The sequence below is a fragment of the Carcharhinus amblyrhynchos genome, chromosome 12 (assembly GCF_965287045.1).
Source record: "Carcharhinus amblyrhynchos chromosome 12, sCarAmb.v2.hapA, whole genome shotgun sequence".
Lineage (NCBI taxonomy): Eukaryota > Metazoa > Chordata > Chondrichthyes > Carcharhiniformes > Carcharhinidae > Carcharhinus > Carcharhinus amblyrhynchos.
Genome location: NC_137335.1, coordinates 3,807,434 through 3,832,069, shown reverse-complemented (window position 1 = coordinate 3,832,069; position 24,636 = coordinate 3,807,434). Strand labels below are relative to the sequence as shown.

At 42.9% G+C, this 24,636-nt stretch overlaps 2 protein-coding genes across 2 annotated transcripts in view; one reads left to right on the top strand and one right to left on the bottom strand.

Moving 5' to 3' along the window:
- LOC145350683 (uncharacterized) overlaps positions 1 to 5,772 on the bottom strand; it is a 66,462-nt gene extending 60,690 nt beyond the window's left edge. The window contains exon 1 of the mRNA XM_080199893.1: positions 5,476 to 5,772. Coding sequence (XP_080056019.1) covers positions 5,476 to 5,637 — 162 coding nt within the window. The 5' untranslated portion in view covers positions 5,638 to 5,772. The remainder of the gene's footprint in view (positions 1 to 5,475) is intronic.
- Positions 5,773 to 6,804: 1,032 nt separating this feature from the next.
- c1d (C1D nuclear receptor corepressor) lies at positions 6,805 to 24,397 on the top strand. Its single transcript, XM_080199991.1, has 4 exons — positions 6,805 to 6,976; positions 17,983 to 18,049; positions 18,157 to 18,212; positions 24,055 to 24,397. The coding sequence occupies exons 1-4, from the start codon at positions 6,836 to 6,838 to the stop codon at positions 24,214 to 24,216; spliced, it is 426 nt and encodes a 141-aa protein (XP_080056117.1). The 5' UTR covers positions 6,805 to 6,835; the 3' UTR covers positions 24,217 to 24,397.
- The last annotated feature ends 239 nt before the right edge of the window (positions 24,398 to 24,636 follow it).

Here is a 24,636-nt window from a genome sequence, read left to right as displayed (position 1 = left end):
CCTTATTGTACACAAGCATTCCAGGTGTCCTAGTTGAGTTCCACCTTCTCTAGTGTGGAATAAGGGACTGGCCTGATTCTGAAGTACCTAGGTGTAGTGTTGGGGTCAGCTGACCCCAATACTACACCTAGGTACTTCAGAGCTAGATCTTGGCCTTAGCTCCTTCTATTTTCCCTAGACCTTCCTGAAAAACTTCAGGGTATCTACTGATAATCTCATACAGTCCCCACCTCCCACACCTAGTGTGGAGGTGTCCGCTGAGCTGAATCTGCTGATGCCACTCTCTCCAAATAAAGCTTGGTCCATGCCTCTATGCAACGAGCGGGAGCCAGGCTGATTGTTATCTATAAGTTACTGGGGCCACTGAAGTGCATTTTATTTGTAAAAGTTCCCCTGTGTAGGTGGCTAACCTGGTCTTTGTCTCTTCCAATCTCAGGAGTTGGATATCTGACTGGAGGTGCTTATAGATCTGTTCTCCAATAACTACTCCATCTGTCCACGTCAATCTTCAAGGAATAGTCATTTATTAGTAATTCCACCATTAAAGGGGCAACTTTCGTTGATATAGTATGATTCAGTTTAGTGTCCCTGACACTGGAAGGGGTAATACCTTCATGGTATGTCCATGTACCAGCTTCGGCTTTCTTCCTAGACAGGACACATTTTGTCTGTTCCTCAAACATTGACATGGATATGTCCTTTGACAGTGGTCGCAGTAATCCATCCACTGGCAACTACACCTTTCTAGAGTATGTTCTTTAATATTCTTAGAATTAAGAACAAGGTACTGTTGTTCCTTGACAGTTTCATGGTGACATTAGGATACTCACATTGAACAGGGCCATTTAATACCTGACTGACACGTGCGCTCTCCGCTGAGGACTGGTTGCATGAGGTCGCTCACTCCAATTGGAAGATATTACTGCCTGACACCCCTTGTAGCTCCTGAGCCCCTTTCTCTACATTCTCAAGTGACAAGGTTATCTCAACAGCTTTTTTAAAGTCCAAACTGGGTTCTTTTGGAATGGTTAGGTCACTTATGCTATATACCAATCTGTCCTATAACATTTCATTACGAGATGGTCCAAATTCATAGTGTTCAGTTAATTTCCGAAACCTGGTGAAGGACTCAGTGACATGTTCCTCAGGTGTTCTGCCAGCCATGTTGAAGCAATATTGCTGGAGACCAGGGGTTTCGGGTTGTGGTGGTTTGCTACGAGTTCATTCAAAGTTTTTGATTCGGGGCATCCAATAGATCAGTCTTTTTCTGACAAGGAAAGTTGATGCCTCGCATGCTGTTTGCAGTATCACTTTTATGCTTGTTGTCTCCTTCAAATTTGTTAGCATGGAAGAAGTAACGCATAATCTCAGTGTATTGGGCCCAGTCTTCTCCACTGGTGTCATAGGCCTCGGGTTTCCCAAAAATAGGCATAACTGCTTTTTCTTATTGGACAAATTTGAGACTCAGAGGTTGTCCAGAGGGAAAGATGGAGGAAAATAAGAATTTTTCTCTTTGTTGTCAATGTTAGTTAATTCAACCACATGCCAGTTTCTGTCACCAACATCATTTATTGTGCATTGCAGGAAAAGGCTGATCCTGCAGCCTACAGTCAGGCAGTCTTCACAGACCGAAAACTCCAGGCCGGGTAAAGCTACAGACTTAAAAACCTTGCCAGCTGCTCCTCATTGGGCGAACCTTCATTTGTTCAATAATTCATGTTCCAGGGATAGATCTATTAATGATACCCTGTGGCCTTTCTGGCCATCATAACATGTGAATACAAGTTGATTCTATTGCTTTACCAACCTTTTTTATATATTTCTTATTGTCTTTGGTTAACAAAAAAAATCTATTGATCACAGATTTAAAATTAACAATTGATTCAGCACCAATTGTTGTTTGCAGAAGATTGTTAAAAATGTCTATCACTCTTTGTATATAGAAGCGTTTCCTGGCTTGAATTTCTAAGACAATTCCCCTAGTCATTGGCCAGCAGAAATAGTTTCCCTCCATTTACCCTGGATAGAGCCTCAGTTCAGTGTCACTATTTATCTTATCAGTTCTCTTTAAAAGCTATGATTAAATACCACCTTAACTGTCTAAATTTCAGGGAACACAATCCTAGTCTGTGTAATCTCTCAACTTAATTTAGGAGATCATGTTTTATTCGGTAAATCCGTGCTGCATTCCCTCCAAGGTCAATACACACTTCCTAAAGCATGGTGCTCAATAATGCTCACAGTATTCCAGGTGCCATCTAATAAGTGTGTTGTGTAGCTGAAGCATGGCTTAAACAGTATCCTGTAGATATAAAGACCAGCACTCCATTAACCTGATTATATTCTCTATTTGTTCGTGACATTTTAATAATCTGTATACTTGGGCCCTGAAGTCTCTCTGGACTTCCACAGTTTGTCATTTTCACCATATAAATGATCTATCCATTTTAGGTCCAAAGTAGAAGTTTTGAAAATCAATTTATCAATTTATTTAACCTATCAAGGACAAGCTCTCCGAAACAATTATTCAGGGTAGAATTAGTTATCATATAGAAAAATATGGGTTGATTAGGAAGAGCCAAAATGGATTACTAAGGGGGAAATCATGTTTACCTAACTTGCTGGAGTTTTTTGGGGAGGTAACAGTCAATGTTACCAGGACAATGAGGGTACTGTTGTGGAGTACATAGACTTTCAGAAGGCATTTGATACACCACAATACAACAGACTTGTGAGAAAAGTTATAGCACAGGGAAATAAAGGGACAGCAGCAACGTGGATACAAAATTGGCTGAATAATAGGAAGCAGAAAGTAATGGTCAATAGGTAATTTTTTTGTCAGTGTAGCCATGATGTGGAGATGCTGGCGTTGGACTGGAATGGTCACAGTAAGTAGTTTCACAACACCAGGTTAAAGTCCAATGGATTTATTTGGTATACCAAATAAACCTGTTGGACTTTAACCTGGTGTTGTGAGACTTCTTACAGTATTTTTTTGGGCTGGAAGAAGGTTTGTAATGGTGTTCCCCAGGAATTAGTCCCCTTGCTTTTCCTGATGCAATTAATAATCCAGAGCTTGGTGTGCAGGGCACAGTTTCAAAGTTTGCAGTTTCAAAATTTGGAAACACTGTAAACTGTGATGAGGACAGTATTGAACTTCAAAAGGACATACGCAGGTTGATGGAGTGGACAAAGAGATGGCACATTAAGTCCAACATAGAGAAATGTTTGGTGATGCATTTCTATAGGAAAAACATGGAATGACAATATATAAGAAAAGGAAAACTTTTAAAGGCGGGGAGGGAGGTGTGGAAACATAGGAACCTGGGTGTATGTGTGCACATATTGTTGAAGGTGGCAGGACATGTGGAGAGAACATTTAATAAAGCATACAGTATTCTGGGATTTGTTAATATTGTGTACAGTCCTAAACACCAGATAAGCAGGAGGATGTGAATGCATTGGAGAGAGTGCAGAAGAGGTTTACAAGGATGGTTCCAGGAATCCATCATGAGGAGAGAAAAAAGAAATTGGAACTGTTCAGCTTGGGGAGAAGATGGCAAAGAGCAGATTTTATAGAGATATTCAAAATCATGGCGGGGGGGAGCCACAACAGAGCAGACAGGGAGAAACTGTTCCTATCTGTATAGGGATGAAGAATGAGAGGACTCAGATTTATAACAATTTACAAAAAAAAACAAAAGTGATGTGAGAAAAAACTTGTGTAGTGGTAGTAGATTTAGTCAAGGCACTCAAGAGGGCATTAGATGATTACTTGAATACAAACGTATAGGGGTACAGGAAAAAGGTATATGGCGGTAAGCTATCATGGTCACAGACACAAGAGGCTAAATGGCATCCTTCTGCACTGTAACTATTATATGATATCAATATATCTTTGCAATGTCACGTTTCCATCTACTCTGCTTACAACACCACCTATCTTTGTGTCAGTGGCAAAGTGGGATAGGATCTTCGTATCTGATCCACGAAGTTATTAATAAGTAAGTTAAGATCTGTCAGCTGTGATTCAGTTGGGAGTACACTTTCTCCACTAGTTCTGGGTTCAGATACCAGAGGACAAAACTGTATAGACATCAATACTCTAGTGCAGTACCCAGGCAGTCCTGAGCTGGCTTTTGGATGAGACTTTAAACTGAGGCTCTGTTCAGTGGACATAAACGATCTCAGGATGCTACTTTGAAGAATAGCGAGGGAGGTATTCCTGGTGTCATGATCAACGTCTATCCTTCAGTCAAAATCACTAAAAACATCTTTCTCCTCATTCAGTATCATAACCTAAGAGGGCACTGGCAACCATGGACCTCCACTGGAGTGGCCCATAACTATGCCTGGCAAAGCACCATGGTGGGTTGCTATTGCTTTCTGCAGTATGGCTGACCAGGAAACTTTCCCGCTCTTACCACCTGCTATCAGGTGTATTGGAAGTATTTTCAGGCTGATAATCAACCTCAAGTTGTACGGGCTCAAAACGTTAACTGTGCTTCCCCTCCACAGATGCTGCCAGACCTGCATCCACAACATCAATTGCTTCTATGATAATCCACCTGTTTGGCCATGTCTGTCAACGGCTATCAAGTCCTGGGGTGGGATGTTATGGCCTTGCTTGAGCGAGAGCATAAATTGCCGGCAGAGCTCAATGGACATTTCTGTTGTCCGTACTAATTCTGTGGCGGGTGGGGCAATTGAATTCTGGCGATGGAGTGCACCTACAACTGGTGTTTTTTGGTCCAGAAGTGGGAAAGGTACCCAATTGCGCCACACAAGACCCCTAAAAACAGATTATATGGATGGGTCATTGTCACTTTGCTGTTTGTGGAGGACCTTGCTGCATGCAAAATGGCTGCCTTGTTTCCTGGTGGACTTCTGTTTTGGGATGCCCTTGGGGCTGGGGGTGGGGTTCATAGAATTTCAGCAGTGCAGAAGGAGGCCATTTGGTCTACTGAGCCTACTCCGACAATGCAACCACCTAAGCCCTATCCTCGTAATCCCATGTATTTACCTGATACTAAGGAGCAATTTAGCATGGCTAATCCACCTAACCTATACATCTTTAGATGTTGGAGGAAACCGGAGCACCTGAAGAAAACCCATGGGGGAAAATGTGCAAACTCCATACTGACAGTCACCCAAGGCTGAAATTGAGCGCAGGTTCCTAGCTCAGTTGGCTGGAAATCTGGTTACCGATGCAGAGCAATGGCAACGACATGGGATCAATTCATGTACGGGCTGAGGTTATTCACAAAGGTTCTGCCTTCTCAACCTTGCCCCTCATCCGAGATGCGATGGCCTTCAGGTTAAATCACCATCAGTCAGTTCTCCCACAAAAGAGAGCAATCTACAGTCATCTGAGACTGTGACAACTTATACCTTTGAGATAAATGCCTGCTGTTTGTGTGTGCATACAGCTGCAGTGGATATCTCTTTCTATCTCACACACATAATGGCACTCACAATAATTTGGTAAGAGGCATGGCTGTCGTTGGTCACTGGTTCGATGGTCAGATTGGACGTGTCATTGCCCAATGTCACTTTGTAAGTGAGGATGGTGGGGCTGAAGGCAGGCTCCAGGTTTCCTTGAGAGATCTTCAGCTTCTTGAGGGTGCAGTCATCCATGGCCTTGGCTGTGTTTGGGGGTGGCTGGCTGTGTGTATGGGTATGTGGTGGCAGAGAGAAGGGGGTCTGTGTGCGAGGCTGGGGGTGGGTGTCTGGCTATGTAAGGATAGCTGGACAGGATGGGTATGTGTGTGGGGGTGGCTGGATATATATGTGTGTGGTTGGATGCGTTTTGAGGGAGCGTATGGGGGGGGCGGTGGAGATTGTGGATAGGTGCGAGTGTGTCGATTTGTGTGGGGCTGGAGGGTAGCTGGGGGCAGTGGGTGTGTGGCTCGGGGGACTGTGTGAAGGTGACTGCGCAGGGTGAATATGTGGGACTGAATGGGGGGGGGCGGAAATTGTGGCTAGGTGCGAGTGTGTCGATGTGTGCGTGGCTGGGTGTGTGTATGGGGCTGTGGGGTGGGGGGTAGCTGGGGTTGTATTGTGTCTGAGTATGTGGCTAGGGGGTTGTGTGTGTTTCGGGGGAGTGTGCGGGGGGGATTGTGGCTAGGTGTGTGTGTCTGTGTGTAGCTGGGGGTAGTGGGCGGGTGTGGCTGGGGTTGTGTGTCTGTGTAGCCGGGGACGGTGGAGATGGATCACTACTGTCCGCTCTCCTCACTCAGCCGCCCAGCTTCAACATGTCGCCGCTCCCATGACAACGGACGCCTTTCACAAAAACACCGAGCCAGGGCAGCGAGGAGCCCGGGTGGTTCTCACCAAAGGCCCCCTTTAACAACCAGCCGCTCACTCAAACCCGCTCATTTGAAGGGGCGGCGGGTTTTAGTGCTTTTTTTCCCTCCCCCTTCTCTCTCTCACGCCGGCGGCAGAACTCTTCCTCCTCCTCCTGCTAGGCCAGACTACAACTCCCAGCAGACCACGCGCGACCCGCACATGCGCACTACCCAGGCGCCGCCTGCTTTGTCCCACGTGATATTACTACAAATAACAGCGTGTCTTGTCCGGCGCATGCGCATTTACTGGAATTATCTCCACATTACAAAAATAGATTCTTTACAATGGTACGTAAATATATTGATCACCCACGCATTGTTCAAAGACAAAATGTATTTTTTTCTTTTGCTTTATAATTTGGATAGCCGCCCAACGTCACTTAAAATGACTACAACCTCCAGCATGCCCTGGGTGCCGCGCACGCGCAATCTGTGAATAACCGGAAGTGATCTAATTCCCCTTCTTCCGCCAGGCGCTCGGTGCAGTAATGGCGGCCCCCGACTGTCTGAATGAAGATTATCCGACAGAAATCCACGATTTGTTGGTGGGGTTCGAGGAGTCGCTGAAGTCTGCCGATGGGACGTTGAGAGCCCTGATGTCGGTGCCCAGGAGTGAGCTGCTCCAGAAGGTAACCAGACCCTCTTGTGGTCCTCTCCCTGTGGCTCGGCATTTACCACTGCGGGTTGCCAACCCTCCCGGATTGGCCTGGAGTCTCCCGGATTTGAAGATCAGTCGAGGCAAAATACTGTGGATACTGGAATCTGAAACAAACACAGGGCGTTCTCCTTATCAGTAACTGCAGCACTATATTCTGCACCCTATCCTTTCCTTCTTTACGAATGGTACATTTTTGTCTGTTGCGCGCAAGAAACAATACTTTTTACTATATCCACTGTAGTATTTTGTTTCTAATTGGGCAGCACAGTGGTTAGCACTGCTGCCTCACGTTGCCAGGGAGCCAGGTTCAATTCCGGCCTCGGATCACTGTTTGTATGGAGTTTGCACATTTTGCTTTGTGTGGGTTTCCTCCCACAGCAAGAAGTCTCACAACACCAGGTTAAAGTTCAACAGGTTTATTTGGTAGCACAAGCTTTCAGAGCGCTGCCCTTTCGTCAGCTGTGAGGGAGTTGTGTTCACAAACAGGGCATATATAGAACACAAACTCAATTTACAAACTAATGGTTGGAATGTGAGTCTTTACAGGTAATCAAGTCTTAAAGGTACAGACAAATGTGAGTGGAGAGAGGGTTAAGCACAGATTGAAGAGATGTATATTGTATCCAACCAGGACAGTTAGTGTGATTTTGCAAGGCCAGGCAGGACGTGGGGATTATAGATAACGTAACATGAAACCAAGATCCTGGATGAAGCTGTCCTCATGTACAGAATTCTCACCACTTACATTGACTGTACCTAATGCAAGGTAGGTCGATTTTAAAAGTCTGATGACAGCAGGGAAGAAGCTGTTCTCAAGTCGGTTGGTGACCTGAGACTTTTATAAGATGGAGGAAGGTGGAAGAGAGAATGTTCAGGGTACGTGGGGTCCTTAATTATGCTGGCTGCTTTGTTGAGGCAGTGAGAAGTGTAGATAGAGTCAATGGATGGGAGGCTGGTTTGCTTGATGGATTGGGCTATATTCACAATCTGTTGTAGTTCCTTGTGCTCTTGGGGAGAGCAGGAGTCATACCAAGCTGTGATACAACCAGAAAGATTACTTTCTATGGTGTAAAGATTGGTGAGGGTCATTGCTGACATGCGAAACCTCCTTAGTCTTCTGAGAAAGTAGAGTTTCTTAACTATAGTGGCAGCATGAGGCAACCAGGATAGGTGGTTGGTGATTTGGAGACCTGAAAACTTGAAGCACTCGACCCTTTCTACTTTGTCCCTGTTGATGTAGACAGGGACATGTTCTCCTTTATGTTCCTGAAGTCGATGACAATCTCCTTTATTTTGTTGACATTGAGGGAGAGATTATTGTTGCTGCACCAAATTTTCTATCTCATTCCTATACTCTGTCTCATCATTGTTTGAGATCTGACCCATTATGATGGTGTCATCAGTAAATTTGAAAATCGAATTGGAGGGGAATTTGACCACGCTCATAGGTGTATAAGGAGTTTAGTATGGGGCTGAGCATATAACCTTGTGGGGCACTGGTGTTGAGGATGATTGTGGAGGAGGTGTTGTTGCCTATCCTTACTGATTGTGATCTGTGTGTTAGGAAGTTCAGGATCCAGTCGCAGAAGGAGTCCAGATGGAGTGAATTGGAAAAATCTGCTTCCATTAGCAGAAAGATTAATAACCAGGGTTTTAGCTGCGTCAGTGAAGTTATTGTTAATGTTAATTGTTTTTCACTCTCCACAAATACTACTGCCTTTTCAGCATTTTCTGTTTTTATTTCCAATTTCCAGTGTTTTGTATTTGCAATAAGCAGCAGGTAGGGAGGTTATGTTGCAACTGTGTAAGGTGCTGGTGAGGCCACACCTGGAGTACTGTGTACAGTTTTGGTTTCCTTACTTGAGAAAGGATATACTGACACTGGAGGGGGCGCAGAAGAGATTCACTAGGTTGATTCTGGAGTTGAGAGGGCTGACTTATGAGGGGAGACTGAGTAGACTGGGGCTATGCTCATTGGAATTCAGAAGAATGAGGGGAGATCTCATAGAAACATACAAGATTATGAACGGAATAGATACAGTAACAACAGGGAAGTTGTTTCCACTGGCAGGTGAAATTAGAACAAAATCAGGAGGATCAGATTTAGGACTGAATTAAGGAGGAACTTCTTCACCCAAAGGGTTGTGAATCTGGAATTCCCTGTCCAGTGAAGCAGTTGAGGCTACCTCATTGAATGTTTTTAAGGCGAGGATAGATAAATTTTTGAATAGTAAAGGAATTAAGGGTTGTGGTGAGCAGGCAGGTAAGTGGAGCTGAGTCCATGAAAAGATCAGCCATGATCTTATTGAATGGCGAAGTAGGCTGGAGGGGCCTGGTGGCCTACCCCTACTTCTAGTTCTTGTGTTTGAGGAGGTTACAGGAACGAGTGAGGCCATTAGGAGATTTGAAAACTAGGATAAGAATGTTGAGATCGATATATTGCTTGATGGGGAGTCAGTGAGACCAATGAGCATGGGTGATTGGGCAAAAGGAGCTTATTGCGAGTTAAGGCATGAGCAGCAGATTTTTGGCTGACATCAGGTTTGCATGGGTAAAATGTGGGAGACCAGCTAGGATTGCACTGAGAGCCTAGAGGTGTGGATGAGGGTTTCAGCAACAGGTGCAATAAGATGGGGACAAAGTCAGGTGATGTTGCACTGGTAGAAGTGAGCAATCTTAGCGATGGCGGAAAACTCATTTTTGGATCAAATGTGATACCACGATTGCAAACAGACTTGCTTAATCTCAGACTGTTGCTGGGTACATAGATGGACTTACTAACTACGGAATGGGGTTTGGCTTGGGGAGCAAAGTCAATGGCTTCCGTCTTTCCAAAATTAAATAGAGATGATATTTCACTCATTTGGTGCTGGATGTTGGATGAATGGTCTGATAACTCAGCAAACAATAGAGGAGTTGGGGGAAGAGGTGGTGAGGTTGAGTTTGATGGTGTCGGCAGACACGCGAAAGGTACCTTTGGATGATATTGGTGAGGGGTAGCATGCCGATGAGAAATAGAAGAGAGCCAAGAAATAGATTCTTTGGGAGGGTGGGGGAGGAGGAGACCCGAGGTTGCGGTGTGGGAGCAGAAACTGAAACCATCTCTGGTATTCTCTGGTTGTCATTTAAAATAGGTAATGGAACTTACAGCTGGAAATGGGCCCTTCGGCCCAACATGTCCATGCCGGCCCTTGTTTTAACCACTAAGCTAGTCCCAATTACAGTCATAGAGGCTTACAGCATGGAAACTTGTCCATGTTGCCCTTTTTTAACCACTAAGCTAATCCCAATTGCCTGCATTTGGCCTATATCCCTGTATATCCATCTTACCCATGTAACTGTCTAAATGATTCTTAAAAGACAAAATTGTACCTATCTCTACTACTACTTCTGGCAGCTTGTTCCAGACATTCACTACCCTCTATATGAAAAAATTGCCCCTCTGGACCCTTTTGTATCTCTCCCTTCACTTTAAACCTATGCCCTTTAGTTTTCGACTCCCCTACCTTTGGGAAAAGATGTTGGCTATCTAGCTGATCGATGCCCTTCATTATTTTATAGACTGCTATAAGATCACCCCTCAGTCTCCTACGCTGCAGAGAAAAATGTCCCAGTCTATCTGGCCTCTTTATAATTCACCATCAAGTCCCGGTAGCATCCTAGTAAATCTTTTCTGCACTCATTCTAGTTTAATAATATCCTTTCTATAATAGGGTGACCAGACCGTGCACAATATTCCAAGTGTGGCCTTACCAATGTCTTGTACAACTTCAACAAGGCGTCCCAACTCCCATATTCATCGTTCTGACCAATGAAACCAAACATCCGGAATGCCTTCTTCACCATTCTGTCCACCTATGGTTCCATTTTCAAGGAGCTATGAACCTGTACCCTTAGGATTCTTTGTTCTATAACTCTCCCCAACACCCTACCATTAACTGAGTAAGTCCTGCCCTGGTTCGATCTTCCAAAATGCATTACCTCGCATTTATCTGAATTAAACTCCATCTGCCATTCATCAGTCCACTGGCGTAATTGGTCAAGATCCTACTGCAATTCTCGATAACCTTTGCTCTCCACTATGCCATCAATCTTGGTGTCACCTGCAAACTTACTAACCGTGCCTCCTAAATTCTCATCCAAATCATTAATATAAATAACAAATAACAGTGGACCCAGCACTTATCCCAGATGCACACTGCTGGTCACAGGCCTTCAGTTTGCAAAACAACCCTCTACAATCATCTTCTGTCATCCAACCAATTTTGTATCCGTTTGGCTACCTCACCCTGGATCCTGTGAGATTTAACCTTGTGCAGCAACCTGCCATGTGGTACCTTGATGTGGATATGCCGGCATTGAACTGGGGTAAACAGAGTAAAAAGTCTGACAACACCAGGTTTCAGTCCAACCGATTTATTTCATCAAATAAATCGGTTGGACTGAAACCTGGTGGTGTCAGACTTTTTAATGTGGTACCTTGTCAAAGGCCTTGTAGACAACATTAACTGCACTGCCCTCAATCACATTTTGAGACATGATTTTCCACTCGTAAAGACATGCTGTCTGTGCCTAATCAGTCTTTGCCTCTCTCAATGCCTGTAATCTTGTCTCTCAGAATACCTTTTAACACCATATCCCTCTATACTCATCTTACCCATGCAACTGTCTAAATGCTTTTGAAAAGACAAAATTGTACCCACCTTGACTGCTACCTCTGGCACCCTTTGGGTGAGAAAACTGCCCCTCTGGTCCTTTTGTGTACCTGCCCTCTCACAATAAACCTATGCCCTCTAGTTTTAGACTCCCTTACCCTTGGGAAAAGATGTTGACTATCTAGCTGATCTACCCTTGTCTACCCATTACTCCTACCTAGCTGGATGACAGTGGGGAGGTGTTGGAAGAGGGCGGTGTGGTCAGCACGTCAAAGGCTGCAGATGGATCAAGGAGAGGGAGAGAAGCCTTTGTCACAGTCACGTAGGATGTCACTTGTGACATTGATAAAAGTCTCAGCATGTACCCAGAATATGCGTGCTTAAAATAAAAACTAAATAAATTTTGTGGTAATGGGAATCGTGCAGTCTTTTATGCAACCTTTGAGAGATGATACAGCTGAAGCATGGGTTTAAAGACCTCATAAAATGGCACTCAATAACACTTAATGAAAAAATTACATTATTGCTGGCTTTGTAATTCAAGTTTAGCTCTTATCCCAATACATCAGAAATTGGTTGTCTCTCCCATGGCTTTTAATATTTTTTGCTGGACATTGCGCCTCAATTTTTCGCAATGACTTAGAATTTATTTTGTTGCTTTTTAAGTGCAGTCAGTGTAGTTATTGGAACATGGCAATTTTTTTTTATTTGGGTCAAACTTGCTGATGCACAAGTGGAATTGCAGCCAAATTGTCAGTTGATCCAAAAATATTAACTTTCTTACTTTGATACATGTGTCACTTGTTTTAGTAATGTTCTGTGGTGAGTTTGCTGCGGAATCGCGAACAGTTTATCACTTGATACAGGTTCCATAAACATCTCCATTGTGCAAGTTAAGCTCTAGTGTCTAACTCTGAGCTTTCGCTGGAGGCCCAGGTATTATTGTGTTTTTCATTGAGCACACTGGAGTTTTATTTTCTGAAGAGATCATCTTTCACTGGCCAAGTTCCTGTGAAGTTGGCAGCTGTCATTTAAGGCATTACTCTGGTCACATGTTGCCCACGGTGGCAATTTGGAACGAATCTGCCTTTGTTTTCCCTTTAATGAAACCTTTCTCCTTTATTTCTATTGAAATGAGGATCACACTCCTGATTAACCAAGGGCAGCACGGTTAGCACTGCTGCTTTACAGTGCCAGGGACGCAGGTTCAATTCTTGGCTTGGGCCACTGTCTATGTGGAGTTCTCCCCGTGTCTGCGTGAGTTTCCTCCGGGTGCCCCGGTTTCCTCCTACGTTCTGAAAGACGTGCTGGTTAAGCGCATTGACCTGAACAGGGGGCCGGAGTGTGGCGACAAGGGGAATTTCACAGTAACTTCATTGCAACGATAATGTAAGCTTTATTTGTGACTAATAAATAAACTTTTAAGATAGACGCAGAATACATTCAGTAATTCTGAATGGGGACGTACCTTAACTTTTGTTTCCATGCGTCATGAGCATTTATGCCCGAAATGTTGAAGTAATGTTAAAGTGATACAGTGTTTAGCACTGCTGCCTCTCAGCGCCAGGCACCCAGTTCGATTCCAAGCTTGGGTAACTGTGCGAAGTCTGCACTTTCTCCCTGTGTCTGTGTGGGTTCCCTCTGGGTGCTCTTGTTTCCTTCCGTAGTCTGAAAGATGTGCAAGTTGGGCTGATTGGCCATACTAAATTGATCCTAGTATCGGGGGAGTAGCAGAGTAAATACGTGGGAATAGGGCTTTGTTGGGATTGTGGTTGGTGCAGATTCAATGGGCCGAATGGCCTCCTTCTGCACTGTAGGGATTCTGTGAAAGATGTACTGGTTAGGGTGCATTGGCCATCCTAAATTCTCCCTCAGTGTACCCGAACAGGCACTGGAGTGTGGCCACTAGGGGATTTTCATAGTAACTTCATTACAGTGTTAATGTAAGCCTACTTATTATAAAGAAGTGAATAAAGTAGCCAATGCAAACTAAAATATTCCGCACAGTGAAGTATGGTTTGATGTTTAGGAGGCCAAATCTTTCTGTAGCAGGTATACAAGAAGTTTCACAACACCAGGTTAAAGTCCAACAGGCTTATTTGGTAGCACGAACTTTCAGAGCACTACCCTTGAAGGCAGTGCTCCAAAAGCTCATGTGAGCCTTCTTACTACGCCCACCCCAGTCCGATGCACGCATCTCCACATCAGTAATAAATCCTAGGGCTTTAAAAACAAATTCAAGCATATTGACAACCCTTTCCCAACGCTCCAAAGTGCTACAGCAGAAGTCTCATGGTGGACGTTGGGGCATATGGAGCCATAGCAGAATGCATGAAAGATGACTTGAAATCTTAACATGAGAAAGACTGTTCTACCACTCTTGCCTGCTCCGATGCTTAATAAGATTATGGTTGCACTGAATGACTCGTGTTTCCCTTCCTTATCACCTCATAACCCTTGGCACCCTTGTCAAACAGAAATCTGTCTAATTCCACCTTGATGACCCAGCTGCCACCGGTCTCTATGGAAGAGAGCTCCAAAGGCTAATGACCCTCTGAGAAACCCTAAATCACAGGTTATGGCACTAGAATACACCATAGAAAGCATTCTTTCCGGTTGTATCGCAGCTTGGTATGGCTTCTGCAAAACCACAAGAAACTACAAAAGGTCATGAATGTAGCCCAATCCATCATGCAAACCAGCCTCCCATCCATTGACTCTGTCTACACTTCCTGCTGCCTCGGCAAAACAGCCAGCATAATTAAGGACTCCACACATCCCAGACATTCTCTCTTCCACCTTCCTTCAGGAAAAAAATACATGTTGGTACGTGACTTCAGACTTTTGTATCAAGAACAGCTTCTTTCCAGCTGCCGTCAGTCTTTTGAGTGGACTTACCTTGCATTAAGTTGATCTTTCTCTACACCCTAGCTATGACTGTAACACTACATTCTCGTTTCCTTCTCCGTGAATGGTATGCTTTGTCCGCACAAGAAACAATACTTTTCAGTGTATATTACTGTATGTGGCAATAATCAATCAAATCAAAATCAATGTTCTTGGATTGGCAGAAGATGCAAAATGGTGTTCTGCAGTTGTAACTTGTCTGGCACCTTGAATGTAATGAATCAGCCCAAAGCAATCACAGCAGTGTTATGAAACAAAATACAACACTTGTTCACTTGAGATATTAGGACAAGTAGTCCAAAGCTTGATCAAAAGGTAGGTTGTAAAGGCGGGAAACAGGGTAGAGAAATGGAGAGGATTAGGGAGAAAATTTCAATGCTTCGGGCCAAGGAGTGGTTAAGGGGATGAGTAGGACACCAGAATTAGAGGACTCTGATATCACTGGAGGGTTGTGGGGCTGGAGAAGAATACGGAGATCATGCTGGGACCACAGCCTTTTCTAACCATACAAATGATCACTTAGACTCAATTTGGAGGTACGGTGGGTTAAAGATAAATTAAGGAGTCTAGCAAGCGATGTCAGCACCATAATGCAGAAGGGCGTGGCTAGGCCTGCAATGTGGGTGAATGGCGTTCATTATAGCCAGGTGTGAGGTAGTTCATTTTGGTGGAAGGTACAACGAGGATGTTTCTTTCTTGTAAGGTATTAACTAAATGGGATGGAGGTCTGGAATTACAGATGCATTAAGTACAGTCACTGAATACTGTCATCCAAGTTGGCAAGACCATAAAGTGTGCAGACAACTTCTGGAGGAATAGAATTCAAAAGCAAGTTGCATAGAACTTGGGTTAGATCTCACTCATTAGACAACTGTACATAGTTCTCATTTCTATACCATTCAAAAGATATTGAAGTATAGCAGAAGGTGCAGTAAAGATCGACAAGGATATTACCAGAATTGGCCCAACTCCCAAGGAAGACTGAGCATCCAGGAGTAGCTTCCCTGGAAGTTTTAGGATTGAGGAGACCGGATGAAGTCTTTTTACACATGGAAAAGCTATTCTCACTTCTCATGTTTGATTTGATTTATTATTGTCAATTTAGAGGGAGGTAATGGCCTAGTGGTATTATCACTACACTATTAGTCCAGAAACTCAGTTAATGTTCTGGGGACCCCGGTTCAAATCCTGCCATGGCAGATGGTGGAATTTGAATTCAATAAAAAAAATCTGGAATTAAGAATCTCCTGATAACCATGAAACCATTGTTGATTGTCGGAAAACTCATCTGGTTTATTAATGTCCTTTAGGGAAGGAAATCTGCTGTCCTTACGCGGTCTGGCCTCTGTGTATCTCCAGAACCACAGCAATGTGGTTGATTCTCAACTGCCCTCTGAAATGGTTGAGTTCAAGGCAGCTAGGGTTGGGCAATAAATGCTGGCCAGCAAGTAACGCCCATGTCCCACAAATGAAATTACAAAAAAAAGTATCGTTATGTAAACATGCTATACAGACAAGGCATACCATTCATAGAAAAGGAAAGGAGAGGGTGCAGAATGTAGTGTTACAGTCTTAGCTAGGGTGTAGAGATAGATCAAGTGCATGGCCAATCCATTCAACAGTTCGATGGCAGCAGGGAAGAATTTGGTGGCAGAAGTTTTTGTAACCCTGCAACAGACATTTCCAGTAAGAAGTCTGACAACACCAGGTTAAAGTCCTACCAATTTATTTCATAATCAACTCACAAGCTTTTGGGGAACTCTCCACTCACCTGACGAAGGGGTAAACCCCGAAAGCTTGTGAGTTTACGATCAAATAAATTGGTTGGACTTTAACCTGGTGTTGTGAGACTTCTTACTGTGTTTACCCCAGTCCAACACCGGCATCTCCACATCACAGACATTTCCATCAGTCCCAATTAGATTAAACCCAATCTGACACTTAGCTACCTTACTGGATAAACAGAAATTTTTTCCAATTAAATGTTGGAAACGAGCCATTGTTTTTGGTCCCTGCTCCAAATACTATTGACTCCGTTCAGAACCTGACTGCAGTTTGAAATTGAGCCTTGTTTGTAACCTTAGTGTGACATTTGACTGCAATTCATGCCATCACCAAGACTGTCTCTTTCACCTCAGCAACGTTGCCCCATTTTAACTCATCTGCTGTTGAAACACTCATTCCTGCCTCGGTTACTTTTAGACATGACTATTCAAACCTACTCCTGGCTGGTCTCCCACATTCTGCTGGCTTGAAATAAGGTAGCTTGTGACAGGAGGGTATAAATTAGGGTAATTAATTAAACATTTGCAATTGACAGGCAGGCTTAAGAGAAACATTTTAAGGTGGAGTAACTCTGAACTAATTAGCATGTTTTATGGATCTTGTCATACACTGATCATAAATAGTTTGAGTAATTGTCACTTGCATTTTAATATTACATTTTTCACAAATTACCACTTGTTGAATAATTTCATGCCCTAGGCATTGGGTGCCTCATCATTCAATGTATTTCATTATATTTTGAACAAATTGGGGAGTCTGTAGTGTGTTCATTTTCTTGATATTTTTCTTTATTTGTTCAGGGAATGTGGGTGTTTCTGGCGAGGCTAGTGTCTGTTGCCCAACCCCAGTTGCCCTTGAGAAGATGGTGATGATGAGGCGTGTTCCTGAGCCGCTACAGTGTGTGTGGAGCTTGTGCATCCTGTGAGGGAGTTGAAGTATTTTGACTGAGTGCTAACTTTAACTTGACAGGGGAACTTGTGGCTAGTGATGTCCCTATGAATCAGCTGCCCTTGTTCTTCTAGGAGGTAGAGTTTAGGGTTTGGAAGGTTCTACTTTGCTTGTCATAGGATCTCTACAGTGCAGAAGGAGGCCTTTTGGCCCATCAACTCTGCACTGACTGCAATCCCACCCATGTCCTACACCCATAACCCCATATATTTACCCTGCTAATCTCCCTAATGCAAGGGTCAGTTTAGCATAGCCTATCAACCTAACCCACACATCTTTGGACCGTGGGAGGAAGCTGGAGCACCCAGGGGAAACCCTTAGAGACACGGGGAGAATGTGCAAACTCCACACAAACAGTCACCCGAGGCCGGAATTGAACCTGGGTCTCTGGTGCTGTGAGGCAGCAGTGCTAACCACTGTGCCACTCGTGTGGACATTCTGTTGATAATTTAACCAGAACCTTTGCTTACTGCTAAAGAATGGCTTGTTAAAGGGAATGTAGAAGCTATTGTACTGTAAAATAGAACATATTTTTGAAAGTCAGAACTGTCTTGAATCTAGCCCAAAAAAATTTTTCTGGATTTCAGTTCTGTTTAAATGAATCCTGTTCCATAAAAAGATTGTTTTATTAGCCTGAAGCTTATTTCTGAAATAATTACAGTGTAATGATTTTTTTTTTCAGTTGGACCCGCTTGAACAAGCCAAGCTGGATTTAGCTTCTGCATATGCACTAAATTCAATGTTTTGGAGTAAGTATTGCTGATCTTTCGTGTAACTGGTGGATGCCATAACATCCATTTTCCAGTCTTTTTTCTAGAGGCGCATTGTAATGACCTGTTTCTTCTTTGCCCCTCAGTATACCTTATCACACAAGGAATCAACCCCAAAGAACATGGCATCAAACAGGAATTGGTAAGATACCACTTGTAGCTGTGCGTGGTCATAGTTTTAATCATAGGTGCAGAAGCAAGCCATTTGGACCATCAAGTCTGCACCAACTCTCTCCGATAGAGCATCTGACCCAGACCTTATCCCCTGCACATATTTACCTGACTAATCTCCTTAATCTACGTATCTTGGGGCATTAATCGACAATTTAGCATGGCCAATCCACCAAACCCTCATCTTTGGACTGTGGGAGGAAACCGGAGCACCTGGAGGAAACCCATGCAGACATGGGGAGAATGTGCAAACTCCACACAGACAGTGGCCCGAGGCTGGAATTGAACCTGCTGTGAGGTAGCAGTGCTATCCACTGTACTGTCCATCATGGGTCCGGAGTCGCATGTAAGCCAGACCAGGTGCAGCCGACAGACTTCTTTCCCTAAAAGGCATTAGTGAACCAGATTGCTTTTTAACAATGGTTTCATGGTCATTAGACTTCGAATTCCAGATTTTTATTTAATTCACTTGGGTGGTCATTTGTTTTTCAAAAATATCAGTACAAAATAGCTTTTATAACGTGCCTTTGACCTTGAGGTTACCTGCTCCCACCATTTCAAATTTCAGAACTATGAAATGCGGGCTCCTCAAAGTCAGGAGGCGCCCAGGCGAAATGGATAGAGAAAAGTTGTTCTAATGGTGCTGCCAGTCCCAAAGGACACAGACATAGTGATCGGCAAAGGTGGCATGAGGAAAGCTATTGTTATGCAGAAAGACGTTAGAATCTGGAGCCTGGGATGGCATAATTGTACTGTGACTGGACTGATAATAATTCTGATTATTACTGTGATCAGCCACCCGTCTCAAGAACAGCTTCTTCCCTGCTGCTGTCAGACTTTTGAATGGACCTACCTCGCATGAAGTTGATCTTTCTCTACACCCTAGCTATGACTGTAACACTACATTCTGCACCTTCTCCTTTCCTTCCCTGTGAACGGTATGCTTTGTGCAGCACGCAAGAAATAATACTTCTCACTGTGTGCTAATACATGTGGCAATAATAAAGCAAACAAAATCAAAGACTTCTGTTTTTAAATAAGCTACAGTTAGGGCTACAAAGGAGGACTCTGCAAATAATCTTCTTGATATAAAAGTATTGTGTGTGGGTTGAATCTCCTATGTTCAGGTGTTTGTGATCTTTAGATTTTTGTGTAAGTTCAATCTTCAGAATTCAGGTGCATTTAGGGTACATGGAAGGGGATAATGGACTGAGATGAGTGTGATAAAGCATGCTGTCTTTCAGGACAGAGTAGTCACTATGTGCCTGTAGCTTCAGTGACTATTTCATGAGTCAGTTCTGGGGGTGATCTATTCACTTGAGACATTATACTCTCTGACTGCAGCGTGCCAGGTAAATAATCTGCTGGCTGTGAGCTTTCATCTATGGCTTTTTGGGTTTTAGAAATACTGGATTAATTGGATGTTACAACGTTGGCATCATAACGCAGTATCAACTAGATTTATTTCCAAGTTACATCTCATTAATCTGCTACAAATTGTGATTTAAGGCAGGAGTAATTGACTCCATCACTAATTCAGCAGAGTGCGTGTTTTTAATATTCACCAAGAGCACAGTGACCAGTCTGTGCCATGATACCTGTTGTTAGGGATGAGGGGATGATTTGATCTCTGGCTATGGTTAGTGTCTATCTCCTTTTCCTTTTCCAGATGAATGTCCCTGTCTCACTTTCCCCTTACCGAAACAGATTTTCAAACATTCAGCTGGATATGGTTCACCAGCGTCAGCTTCATATTTTGCTTTAAAAACCAGTTTTGAACAGCTTGAGCTTGGTGTTTTATGAAGCCTTCTGAATCTGCCACACAGTGATTCCTAGTTAGTGCTCCACTTGAACAGAACCAATTTTGTATTGGGTGGGGGTTGGTGTTCTGTTGAGTCTGCCTATCACAAAGACATCTTGCCTGGAGTACTTCAAATCAGTTACAAAAGTTTGTATATTTATGTTAAAGGGTAGCACAGTGGCAAAGTTACTTTTCAGCTCCAGGGACCCGGGTTTGATTTCTGGCTTGGGTCACTGTGTGGAGTTTGCAAGTTTTCCCTGTGTCTGCATGGGTTCCCTCCTACAGTCCAAAGACGTGCAGGTTAAGTAGACTGGCCATGCTAAATTGTCCCTTAGTGTTCCAAGATGTGCAGGTTAGGGGGATTAGCCAATGGAAATGTGTGGGGTTAATGGGGTTAGGGCAGGGCCTGGGTAAGTTACTATGTCAGAGTCAGTGCAGACGTGATGGGCCAGACGGTCTCTTCTGCACTGTAGGGGTTCTATGATTTGATGTTTATTTATCCCCCATTAGTGGAGTTTGGATACAAGGCTACGAAACGGACCTACCTTCTTTAAGATTAATGCTCTTTAAAGACAAATTAAAATAATTGTAAGTACATAGAATCAAAATCTGCACCATCGCCGTTCCAACCATCATGTCAGACTTAAAAAGTCAGTATTGGGATTTCACCTTTCTTTATAATCGCTCTGCATTTGTGACATTCAAGTTTTTGTTATTGGAGAACTTAAAAATGTACGACTTTAAATCAAAACATTTTTACATTTGATTCACGTGCTCTGCACTCCCTTCTCAGCCTCTGCAAGGTGATTGATTAATGAAAGATCAGCCATGATCTTATTGAATGGCGGAGCAGGCTCGAGGAGCCAGATGGCCAACCCCTGCTCCTAGCTCTTGTCGTCTTCTGAAATAAGAATTTCTTTCCCCGCTCACTTGGGTCCTGCTTTCCTCGGTGCAATGTTATCAGCTTGCTGTTTAAGAAATTTGCCATGCAAAAATATTTAAAAATCTCAGTGCTCACAAGTATGTCTCGCTGAAGTCAGACATTTAGATGCCCCGCTACAATGAATGGTACAGAGGAATGCTTCAGGAAGAATACGTACTAGAGCCAGGATGCCTGTAGCCGATGACCATATCACAATATTATAAAAATAATCACACTGCGCTCTGATCTGCAAAAATTAAATGCTAAATAAAGTTGCCCAGAATCTATTTAGTGGTCTTTAATTGCTGCTTCAATGTAGTATTTCGGAAATGTGTAACTGATAATCAGGAAATAATTGACGTGAGTGATCAACACGCAGAATGGATAAAAAATATCTGCGGTTTGATTTAAGAACTCTTCAGTGGAAGGGAAGGATTAAAAAAAAATTGGGCCTGTTTTATGGACCGTTTGACATCATAAATTAGAAACTTGGCTTGCATTCTTTTTAATTTTGATAATGACCGCAATTTAAGCCTGCCAGGTGTTTCGAAATTCCAGCCAAGGTTGACATGCAGTGTTTTTTTTGTGTGTTCAGTGCTACTCCCTGAGGCTGAGGTAGATAAGATAATTAGAACGAGGAAGATTTACAAAATGCACAAACTGCCAGAGCTCTAACTGTACTGAGTTATTCTCATTTTTAAGTGAAACTTTGGAACAGTTTGCTCATCTCGAGTTTTTAATTCTACTCCTTCCTCTGTGCCCTTCATGAGATGAAAACCATGCTGTGAATGATTTACTAGTACAACATAAGCCATAATTACTACTTATTCCAGATGCGACTTTCTCACTGCCTCGTATATTTATTTCTTCACTGTAAAGTATCTAGTTCGGCACTTAGGCTGAAAGCTTTTTTGGCATTCCCTCTGCCTGCCCTGACCTGTCCAAATGACATTTTCATCTGGTTTTCATCACTTTAAGACAACATGTCTCTCGATGAATATTTCAAAACCGACTTTCTTTTCTGTTTTTTTTCCGAGAGTGAAAACTCTATCCAATCTGCCTGGATTTTAACAATTCCTTTTGCTGTTTGTGAAACTAAATTTGCCGTGGAGAAACGGAAGCTAGGAACAGGAGGAGGCCATTCGACCCTTCGAACCTGTTTCGCCATTCATCACATCTCTGCAATGAGACCAAGTCACTCCATGTATGCCGAATACATTTTGGAGAGAGTTCCTCGCATCTGATCTACGAATAAATAATTGTTTTGTTGCGGCTAATCTCTGGAGCGTGTCATAGTTTGGCTGTTAACAGTTCGGCTACTTGTTTGTAACGTATGCAGTCAGCAATTTGAAAAGAAACAAATAGCCTTGTGGAGGAGACCTTCCTGGGTTCTAGGTGTGTTTAAATTGTTCTCCATTGGACCTGATGTATTTGCTGAAATAATGGAATCTGTAATTGTGCATGTATCCAAGTCACTGCTAAATTTTTTCCCCTTTTTGATTTCATAGACTCGTAGCCTCCCTACAGTGCAGAAAGAGGCCATTCAGCCCATCGAGTCTACACCGACCACAATCCCACCCAGGCCCTATTCCCATAACCCACATATTTACCCTGCTAATCCCCTAACAATAGGGTTAATTTACCATGGCCAATTAACCTAACCCGCATGTCTTTGGAGTGTGGGAGGAAACCGGAGCACCTGGAGGAAACCCACACAGACATGGGGGAGAACATGCAAACTCCACACAGGCAGTCACCCAAGCTGGGAATTGAACCTGGGTCCCTGGTGCTGTGAGGCAGCAGTGCTAACCGGTGTGCCACCCTAAAACATTTGCTCAGCAGCGATTCTCTTTAATTTTGTTGAGTGTGAGTACCCTTTTCTGAATTAGAGATTTAGTGAGCCTGGGGTGGGTGGTGAGGGTGGAGATGAGTAAGGGTTTGGAATAAAAGCAAATTCATCTGGAATTTGTGCATACTTTTTAAAATTGAACACTCAAGTGGGAGGTGATTCAAAGTGTTTTTGTCCAAATCTCACTTTTGTTTGGTAATCATGGAGTGTGATGTCTTTTTCGCCATTCTCAAATATCAATCTTTCTGGAGATAGAAGAGGGAATTCTGTGCATTTTATTGTTTCACCTAAAATTTGCCCCAGTTTTTAACCAAACCAGAACTATTCTTGTACCCTTTTTTTCCCCCGGTGATGGATTTTCTAAAAATGGGACAGGTGCGTAGTTTTGTACTGTTCTTAATTTGGAGGTTTTACAATAAGCTTTGCAGTTGCTGAAAGTGATTAGATGTTGAAGTATCAATTTTCTGTGACTCCTTTTCATGTAGATGACTTGGGGTATTTACTGCAAGGAGAATAATGAGCAAAAGGAAGCGATTACAATGAAATACAGATTGTAACACATTCTGCGCTTTCTCCTTTTCTTTATATACTGTATATTTTATATTGAGCACAAGAAACTATACTTTTCACTGTATACCAATACATATGACAATAAAGCAAATCTAAATGAAGGATTAAGATGACTGAAAAGTGAGTAAGGCTCAAGTAGTTTTATTGTTTGAAACTTAAAAATATTGTTTTTTATATATGTATCTAATGTTCCTTTTAAATCTTAATTTTGACCCATTTGTGCATATGAGAGTTAAACAAGGAAACTTGCTCAGTGTCAGTGTACTGTGGTTTCTGCACTTCCCATCCACCATTCAACTTCATGTTGAAAATACCTGTAAAATTGTAAGAGGTTCAATATAATTGGGTGTTTATTGAAATCGTGCAAAAGAGTGAATTCTTTTAGAAATGTGTGTAATTGAAAGTGCGATAATGTTCTATTTTTATTGCGAGAGTTGTAAGCAACATCAGTTTATTTACTTAAATGTTAATGCGTCGTCATGCAGATGAATGGCAGAGCAGGCTCAAAGGGCTGAATGGCCTACTCCTTCTAATTTCTATGTTTCTAGAAGGCTGACCAGATCAAATTGAGTGTAATCCCTCCGTCACTGTCTTCCTTGAACCACAGAGGAGTGTCTCCAGTCCACTAAAGCGTTGCGTTGTTTAAGTAAATGGTGTATTTTCTGTTGTAGGAACGGATAAGGACATACATGAACAAAGTGAAAGAGCTAACGGATCAGCAGAAAGCATCGCGACTAGACAAGGGAGTGGTGTCACGCATTGTCCGAAGTGCACTGTGGGAAGCAAAGCCAGAAGGAAAGTCAAAAACACCATCCCAATCATCACATCACTGAGGGGGGAAAAAAAAATCAGTATTGTAAGAATAAACGAGGAGTAACTTTGACAAGAACTTTCTTTGTCACGTCGAGTGTCAGTAATGTTTAACAATGTAATCCTTTTTTATTTTTTTAAAAGTTGCACATGAATTTTTAGATTTTGTTCACTAATAAATTCACAAGAAAGCCAATCACCCGAGTAGTAGACAGTGTTTGTCTTTAAATGTGATGTTTAAGTGCTTGAAGTGTCTTTAAGCACCTGGACCCATTTGTTCCCATTTCTTGAGGTATGCGTTTTAATTTTGAAAGGTGGTTTTCAGTGGAATTCGAATACCACAGTACATTCGAGCTTAATAGGCGGGGTGGGAAATTTGGGTTTCCTCCCTTTTGTTTGGGAGCAGTGAAGCATTTCTGCTTTTAATTAATGTTTTTACAGAT